The 8,795-nt window shown below is 43.9% G+C and overlaps 2 protein-coding genes across 6 annotated transcripts in view; one reads left to right on the top strand and one right to left on the bottom strand.

Moving 5' to 3' along the window:
- Positions 1-2,578, bottom strand: part of LOC109540078 — a 9,989-nt gene extending 7,411 nt beyond the window's left edge. Inside the window, exons 1-3 of one of the 5 annotated variants that reach the window (XM_048665822.1) lie at positions 2,392-2,578; positions 1,240-2,330; positions 250-358 (exon numbers count right to left, since the gene is read on the bottom strand). In XM_048665822.1, the coding sequence (XP_048521779.1) occupies positions 250-358; positions 1,240-2,318 (1,188 nt within the window). In that variant the 5' untranslated portion in view covers positions 2,319-2,330; positions 2,392-2,578. Of the gene's footprint in view, positions 1-249; positions 359-1,239 lie in introns of all 5 variants that reach the window. The other 4 variants (XM_048665821.1, XM_019908266.2, XM_048665820.1 and 1 more) reach the window with 4 other exon arrangements.
- A 1,764-nt stretch (positions 2,579-4,342) lies between these two features.
- Positions 4,343-8,795, top strand: part of LOC109540038 (carboxypeptidase D) — a gene marked incomplete at both ends in the record, with an annotated part of 86,885 nt that continues 82,432 nt past the window's right edge. Inside the window, 13 exon segments of the mRNA XM_048665815.1 lie at positions 4,343-4,412; positions 4,455-5,194; positions 5,249-5,351; positions 5,408-5,537; positions 5,593-5,762; positions 5,819-5,980; positions 6,150-6,297; positions 6,354-6,442; positions 7,560-7,793; positions 7,845-8,036; positions 8,101-8,186; positions 8,244-8,447; positions 8,498-8,740. Coding sequence (XP_048521772.1) covers positions 4,757-5,194; positions 5,249-5,351; positions 5,408-5,537; positions 5,593-5,762; positions 5,819-5,980; positions 6,150-6,297; positions 6,354-6,442; positions 7,560-7,793; positions 7,845-8,036; positions 8,101-8,186; positions 8,244-8,447; positions 8,498-8,740 — 2,199 coding nt within the window.

Raw genomic sequence — 8,795 nt, 5'->3', positions numbered from 1 at the left:
GATTCTAATACATTTTTTTGGACTTTGAGATCCAAATGTTTTCTGTAGCTTGACGAAATTTCAAGTTGCTACTTGTGCGAGATTGGAAGTTAGTCGTTTTTCAAGGACCGGGTGTATTTGCCTTGAAACGCTAATTTTTGCGCGACTTCAACAACGAAATGTTCACTAAATTTAAACTTCTATGGACTGTGAAAGTTTAAAATCACTACTACATAACCTAGGAGGAAAGAAGCTAAAAAATCAACTTACACAACCATCATGGTTTCCCAAATTGACCCCACATTTCCTCGCCTTTAAGGCTGCACACTGTCTCTTCACTGCCACCAAGTCATTTTTGAGGACTCCTTCATGAACCGGCCTGCAATAGAAATTTAATCTCAATTTTGACCAAAAACGACGGATGCGAGGACTAATGATGAAACGAAATTTCCTTTGTGAATGGGAAATTCCTTGTGCAATATGCGTTCCGAGAACCCAGAAATTAGAGTGACTTTTACTCATCGCCGAACATAATTCGAAACGTTCGATGGCGCCACTTTGGGGGCAAAATGTCGATTCGAGCACGATTTTTAACTGGAAAAAACCTCAGTGACAATGATGGGGACTTTTATCAGAGATGCGTTGTGCAATAAAGTGCAACTATTTACACTAAGCCTATAGAAAAAACCAGATAACTCTCATAATACCTTAAGTGTTTATAGGTGCCTATAAATGATGACTATTTTGTTGAAATATTGCTGTGAGAACGACTGAAATGCACAAAAAAGTCTACTGAATATAGGAATAGAGTTGCTGTGGATCTTTCGCTCAAACTTGGATCCTCGATTTAAGCACAAGTAGAACTAAACCAGTAGAATGGAAGATGAAAATTCAAAATTGGGTCTGTTTGTCAACGTTATCTTTTACATGAAAGCAACAAACGTGTTTTGTTTGACTATCTTACCATAATCACATCTTAAAACTGATGACAATGAAAGGCCTAACAGAATGGTTAATTTGTACGACAAAAATAGCGAAGTGAAGGTTTTTATGGTTTACTTCTTCACCGCAGGATATTAGAGAGGGCAACAAAGAAAATACAGTTGGCTGAAGATCAAAACCGCCCATAAACTTCGGGGATCTGAAGGTCTGGAAAAAAGAAGAAGTCTTATAGATACAACTATACAGAGCGATTGGAAATTGGCGTCGTTGTGACTATTTCGAATCTCCCTCTGTATATGGAACCATCCATCAACTTACAGGTTTCCAGCGGCATTGTAGGTCATACACTCCCGCAGGTCGTGAAAGAACATCATCTTCAGCTTCAGCACTTGCTTGTTGTCGGTCGATTTACCGTCTGGACTATTCTGGGCCTGGCTGCTGATGGGGTCCGGTATAGAGTCGAATTCTGGTCCATTCATGGGCAAGCCGTTGTCCAGGCGCACGTCGTTTATAATGGGGGATTCGTCCCTATTATTGATATCCAGCAGGTTGTCCAGGTTCAGAGTCATGTAGTCCACAAGGTTGAATTGTTGGGACGGATCAGTCTGGACCTGTTGGTGGCAGAACTGCTTCGTCTCCAGCTGATCAGTCTGGACGGCGACTTCCCTGCCGCTTTCCCCGTCCATATTCGCCTTCATTGACAAATTGAGCGCCTTCATTTTCGCCTTATTGAGGATTGCCAGGTTCTTTTTAGACAGCAGCTTCGTCGATCTGCTGCCGATAGCTGGCAGTATTCGCCCAGGGCTGTCGCTTGCCGCTGAACTTGAATCAACACAACTTATCAGCGCACTCGGATCGTTCAGTGTTGGCACTGCGGGAGCCTGAGGATCGGCAATCGGAGGATTCGCAGGGAAACCCGAACTTTCCGCGGTTGAACTACGAATGACTTGATAACCAGCCGGTCTGATTAGCTGGCCCAAGTCTTGATTAGTGCATGGGATATTCAAACTGTTATCTCTGTTTACATGCTCAACGGGAACATGATTGGCCGCCGGGTTTCTCCCCTTTGCGCCAGCAGCAGTCGTTGGTCTACCTTGTTTTTTCAGTTTCATCGTTTGCTCTTTCACGGCTTTCGGGATTTGCCCGGAGGGCACGATTTTTATGATGCGCCCCTTCCAGTTATAGAGTTGTTGCGCCTGTTTGCCAAGCTCCAGTTGGGACTTGATCAATGAGACGTATTCGACTTTTATTATCGCAGGCTCCAACACCGGATAATTGTTTTTAAATCCCAACAAGTTGAAGTTTTCTGCATTCACTCGCAGCGGGCCTTTCGTGTAGAAACTCATTTTTTTATCCGCTCCACTCTGTATAAGCTGCAGGTCCATCGCTGCTTCCATTCCCGCACCGACCTATAACCTATTTCGGTGAGCCTAAATCGTCTACAATACGTTTAACTGCCCGAGAACTTACCGATAGCGCCACAGAAGCACACGCTGTACTTAGTGCCAAAGATATTCGCGTTTATTTGGGGGCTTCAGCAGGAAATCGCTCACTGGTCACTGGGGAAGCCCCTCTTGCCATTCTACTTACGCAGGAAAATAACCTCGAAGAAAGCGCATTTGCTCAATACGAAGTTCCGAAGCACTGTTGCCATGCCCCGCCGATAGGGAGCTATCGTGCACGAACACGAAAGAACCAACCGTGTACTGCTCCAGTGGGCGCACCAAGAGCATTGCTAAACCTGAAGTGCTTTTGGGGCATTTTGCTGCCTTCAAGGCTCCAGAACGCACTTTGCTGGCGCAAATAACTGGATTATGTTCGTTTGATCGGCTATAGAAGATCCCTAATCATGTGTTTCCCATTGGCGGATCGATAAGCCGGGCAGTGACAACTGCGCAATTTTAAATAACGGTTAAAGGTCGCACAGTGGCGATGTTGCCGTTAATTGCAATTTTTACCAACAACAACACCAGTGTTCCAGAACTCTTTGAGAGAAACGGAGACATTAATTGTGCGGTGGGCAATTTGCGTGCAGTTTTTTTAGTTTATTACAACGCAAACGCCAGGTGTTGGCTGCAATTTAAAAATGTAAGAAAAACTGCAGGCATCGCGCAAACTTCGCAAGCAAATCTATATATATCTCTCTCTAAAATGCATCAGCCATCACTGAATTCCCCCTGTATATAAACCGCTCATCAGATACCACTTTGAAAAATCCACTTCAATCATAAACAATCATTTCACACTAATCGTTTCAATGCACCGGCGCCATCTGCGCGCCGGATTTAAAACTCGTGTATCTAGTAATTGGCAACTTTGTTTGATTGATCAGGAGCGGCTTATTATAGAAAGAGAGAGAGAGAGAGAAAATGAGAAAGATATTATTATATATTTACCGAGTTATTTAAGATATCGATATAATAAATTATTTCCGACTTAAAACGTTTACCAAAAATCAGTTTAAGATTTCTAATGTTGAAAGAATTTTAAAAAAATTAATTAAAATAATATGCATTATGGTTTGAATAAATTTTACTTAAATAAAAACATGGTAACAATATGCGCAACGATATAAACAAGCAAAATTAAATTTAAATAACCATTCTAATGTTAACTTAGCAGCAGGCTTTTAATGAAATTAAAATTTTCAGACCGTAAAGTTTGCACTGAAGTTCTTATTTCGTTAGAAATATAAAAAGTTCTTCGATTGTATTCACTTCTGGTGAATATACCGTACTTTTTAAATGGTCTCAGAAGTAAAAATCAAGCGCGTTTAAATCGGGAGATCTAGGAGACGAGTTTATAGGAGCTTCTTGACCTCTAGCAATCCAACGGCCTGGAAAGTTTTGATTAAGCCGAAACGATTTAATTGTTTTGTGGGCAAACTAGTGCCCTTAGGAAAAAACAATAACAGATAAAAAATTGATAAATAACTGGTAGTAATTAAAAAAATTATGTTGATAAAAGTTTAAGTGCACACAAAAAGTTCTGAACAAGACAAAAGTAGGAGATCCACATTTCTACCCTGTATAAACACTACCACAGAATGGCCTTCAATTGTCAACAAACAAAACAAAATTTAAGTTCCCAATGTTTAACCGTTTTAAAGAAAAACAACAAAAACTAATATTTTTCGCCATTTTGGAGATCAAATATCTCACAAATGAGACCTCAAATTAAAAAAATTCTTAGAAAGACCCCCCTCTAAAATGACTGGGAAAATACGCTGCTAAAATATTTTAACATATTTCGGAACACCCTGTATAAATAACAATTATAAAGAAAATGAAACACAATTTTAGTTTATTCACTGGGGTACCACGATTTGTACGATAATGTTTATTGAGATTTCCCTGTGTTGAAAAGCTTTTTTGACAAATACTGCAAACATTGGAAATAGACATAATTAATGATATAAAAGTTATTATTTGTACGTTATTACGACAGAACACTGATACTACTTCGACACATTCAAGTCAAAACGTGGTCAGGCACATAGAGAAAGTAAAATAAAAAATTTACTTTGTGGTCAGACATAAACCAAACCACTTCACTTCCCACTTTTAACAGTTCTAACCTCACCTTTCTAAGATTTGACAGTTGACACAATACCTGACATAACATTAGATACTGGCAACGTTGTATTCCAAGGGGCCGCTTCTGATTGATCAAGGTCTAAATCTGACGTTTGATTTACCATAACCGCACATTTTAAAAGTGTTGACGTCTATTGAAGTTGTTTTTTCCGATTTTTTCTTTGCCCAACCACATTCTAGTCCAACCAAGACGATGCTATTGTAATCGCGCGAACAATCCGCTTTTGAATCCAGTCAACATGATCAAAATCCTTGTGCTCTTGTGCATTGGCCGTCAGTTGGTGCAAGCTGTCCCGTTGTCCCCAACCGAAGTCGAAGACTTCCTGATCGACCCCAGGTATTACAGTTACGATGAGCTGACCAACGCCTTCAGGAAGTTGGAGACGGAAAACTCGCAGATTGCCAAGTTGGTGAGCGTGGGACGTTCGGTGAAGAACAGGGAACTGTGGGCGCTGCACATCAACGCCAATGTTCATAACAGAACATTGCTGACGCCCATGTTCAAGTATGTGGGCAACATGCATGGGGATGAGTCGATTGGGCGGCAGCTTCTGATTTATTTGGCCGAGTACCTGATTCTGAACTATGGGAAAGTTGAGCGGGTCACCCAGTTGGTCAATGACACTGATATATTCCTAATGCCCAGCATGAACCCTGATGGGTATGAGAGTTCGCAGGTGAGCTCTTTGATTATTAGTCCAGACAATTTGGGCAAGGCTGGTTTATTTTAGGAAGGCTTGTGCGAGTCGAAGCCGCGGTACGTGGGCAGGGAGAACGAGAACAGCGTTGACCTCAACAGGGACTTTCCTGATCAGTTCGAGCCCCATAGAGCCGGTAGTTAATGCATACGGATCCCAGCCGGGAGTTTTGGTTGTAATGAACGGTTTTAGGCACGATTTTGTCGGGCCGACAACCCGAAACAGTGGCGATGATGACTTGGATTATATCCAGACCGTTTGTGCTATCTGGGAACCTCCATGGGGGCGCAGTGGTGGCCAGTTACCCTTACGACGACTCCAAGTAGACAATCAAGTGGCGGGGAAGTTAATCAGGACTAAAATGTATGTGGTTTCAGTGCTGGCGTCCAGTGTTGTCGGGAAAGCAAGTCGCCAGACAACGAGATTTTCAAGCAGCTGGCCCTCGTCTACTCGGACCGGCACTCCATAATGAAGACGGGCAAGGCTTGCAAAAACGACAACTTTCCGCAAGGCATCACCAACGGGGCCTATTGGTATGAAGTGCGAGGTAACTTCCGCAGCTCGCGCATTGATTGGTTAGTGAGAACGTTCGATGGCTTGCAGGCGGGATGCAGGATTTCAACTATGTGAAGTCCAACTGCTTTGAGGTCACCTTCGAGCTGAGCTGCTGCAAATACCCGCCGGCCCAGACGTTGCCCCAAGAGTGGGCCGCCAACAAGGAGTCCCTGTTGAGTTTCATGGAGGCTGTGCATTGGGGAGTTAAAGGTAACTCTATGCCCATTTAAATGGCAAACTGGAGAATTGCCAGGTCGGGTTTGCAGCTGTCCAAGAGCTGCGTTTTTCTCGAATTCATCCGCGGCTTGTTCAGCTTAAGTTGCCATTAGTTTCCACTCAACTACCGAGACAAGCCGTTGTTTAACCCCCTTGATTCCAGGGCTGGTGATCAATGAAGACGGCGATCCAGTGCTAGACGCTGATGTTGTGGTGAAGGGGATTGACCATAACATAACCACCTCCAATAGAGGCGAGTTTTGGAGGCTGCTCTTGCCCGGAAAATACTCGATTTACGCCAGTGCTTTTGGGTAAGAACTCTTCAATAGCAGTGGCTCAGTTGGAGAGTGGCCGATCTGTTTTGCAGCTATTCGCCTTCAGACACGGTGGAAGTTGAGGTCGCACCGGGCAAAACCACCATTCAAAACTTTACCATCAAATTAGAGGCGCAACAAGGTAACGAATTACGCACAAACAATGGTGCCATTGGTGGTGATCGCTGGTATTGGGGCGCGTAAGCTAAATCTGATTAAACACTGTCTGTCTAGCCAATTAATGCGTTTAATTTTGTGTAATTGTCTATTATCACTTTGCCGCTTGTCTATTGGTTGCACACGCTCTCGCTCAGTCTGTTCTCATCAATCCATAATAATCGACTGCCTTGTTTAACAGGAAATAACCGCTGTCTGTGACTTTGGGTAGCAAACTCTGGTTAAAACCCCATTTTTGATTTCAGGCAATTCAATTCGAGCCCACGCGCTTCTTATTTGCTCGTTATGCTTAATTGGCTCATATTTAAAGTAATCTCTGTTGTTTGATCGCAAAGACTGTGAATGAAAAGACAAAAACCCTTTTAGTAGATTTTTATTATATACACTTTTCTGACTGTGTTTCAATTCCAAATCAAAATTCATTCCTGGGTTGCAGTCATTTATTGTCTCTATTTATCMATTAAAATACGTTTCGGTGTATTTTTCCACCATCATCAGTTTTTCTAAAATAACAGATAGTTAAAAAACAACCACAGTTCGTCAACAGCCTCATCATATCACACATTAAAATACAGCACAATTGCAATACTTTAAAACATTCTAAAATTAATTAGTGACGAACTGTGGTTGTTTTTTAACTATCTGTTATTTTAGAAAAACTGATGATGGTGGAAAAATACACCGGAACGTATTTTAATTGATAAATAGAGACAATAAATGACTGAAACCGAGGAATAAATTTTGAAGTAGATTTTTAGTCAACTGAGGACCAATATTGTGGATCTGATTAAAGTCTTAGTTTCTTTTGGCTTCCCAGTAGCCTGGGCTTGAAGCACCCTAGAGGTTTATTATGTAAAATACACTTTGGTTGTGGTATGTAGAGTGTTGAATACATATGTTTATTTTTGTGCCGTTCGAAGAACCCATATCGTTAGGTTGTACTTAAGGAATAAATGTAATTGAGCAAATAAACATGTGTATTTCTTTGCCCTACAACTAACCGTCCCTGTACTAATCCCCTAGGCCCTAGGCAGTGCGATTGCGTGTGACTTCCTCAACAGGCGGGTTTTTATTGGATGCAGGCGAGTTTCAGCAGCCAATCAGCGCCAACAGTTCCGCTTACGACCAATACGGTTTCATGGTTCCGGACCAGAAGCTGTTCCAACACCACCACTACGATGCCTTGGTGCGGTTCCTGCAGTTCCACAACCGCACCTACCCCAACATCACCCACCTCTATTCCATAGGGAAATCAGTCCAGGGGCGGGAGTTGTACGTTTTTGTGCTCAGCTCCACTCCTGGCCAGCACGTTCCCGGTTAGAGCACGAATCATGGACTGATCAGCGCCTGATTGTTGAGTTTTGCAGGTAAGCCGGAGTTCAAATACGTGGCCAACATGCACGGGAACGAAGTAGTGGGCAAAGAGTTGCTGCTCTATTTGATCAAGTATATGTGCGAACGCTACGGCACTGATGCCAGAATAACCAGCCTGCTGGACACCACCAGGATCCACTTGATGCCCTCCATGAACCCGGATGGGTACGAAATGGCGCAGGAAGGTAGGCAAGGCTCAGCTGCCCTAAATCCGATCAGGAAGTGCAAACTTTAACTCCCAACTTGCAGGCGACGCGTCCAGCAACCAAGGCAGGTCCAACGCGGCGAACGTCGACCTCAATCGCAACTTCCCCGATCAGTTCGGCGTCAATTCGGTAGGCCCCACTAGGCCCCACAGCGTCCCACAATCACTCATCCATCCTCCATTGCAGTTCAACCGCTTCTTGGAGCCGGAAACGCAGCTGATGATGCGCTGGATCAGTTCGGAGCCGTTCGTGCTGTCCGCCAACTTGCACAACGGCGCCTTAGTGGCCAACTACCCCTTTGACGACAGCCCCCCAGGTGCCCCGTTGCGCACCAGCAACCCTTCGCCGGACAACAAGGTGTTCGAGCACTTGGCCGCTGTTTACTCAAATGTAAGGCTCAAACTCTTCAGCCGCACGCTCTAAATCGGGTTTGATTGAAGGCGCACAGGAGCATGCATGAGGGCAAGCCGTGCCCGATGTTCCCCAAGGAAATCTTCGAGGGCGGCATCACCAATGGGGCCAAATGGTACGAGGTGACGGGCGGGATGCAGGATTGGAACTACCTGGTGGCTGGATGTATGGAATTGACGCTGGAAATTGGGTGCTACAAGTATCCGTTTGCCCAGGATCTACCGCAGTACTGGATGGATAATCGGGAGGCTCTGATCAGCTTTATGGAGCAGGTGAGGGCGCCGTTTTGATTAAGCGCCGAGCAGTTGTGGCGGTTTGTGGCAACTG

Source organism: Dendroctonus ponderosae, unplaced genomic scaffold, assembly GCF_020466585.1.
Source record: "Dendroctonus ponderosae isolate FM_Combo_2020 unplaced genomic scaffold, Dpon_F_20191213v2 Dpon_F_20191213_4, whole genome shotgun sequence".
NCBI classification, from domain to species: Eukaryota; Metazoa; Arthropoda; class Insecta; order Coleoptera; family Curculionidae; genus Dendroctonus; species Dendroctonus ponderosae.
The sequence above is the reverse complement of the archived record's forward strand: the minus strand, read 5'-3'. Positions and strand labels throughout refer to the sequence as shown.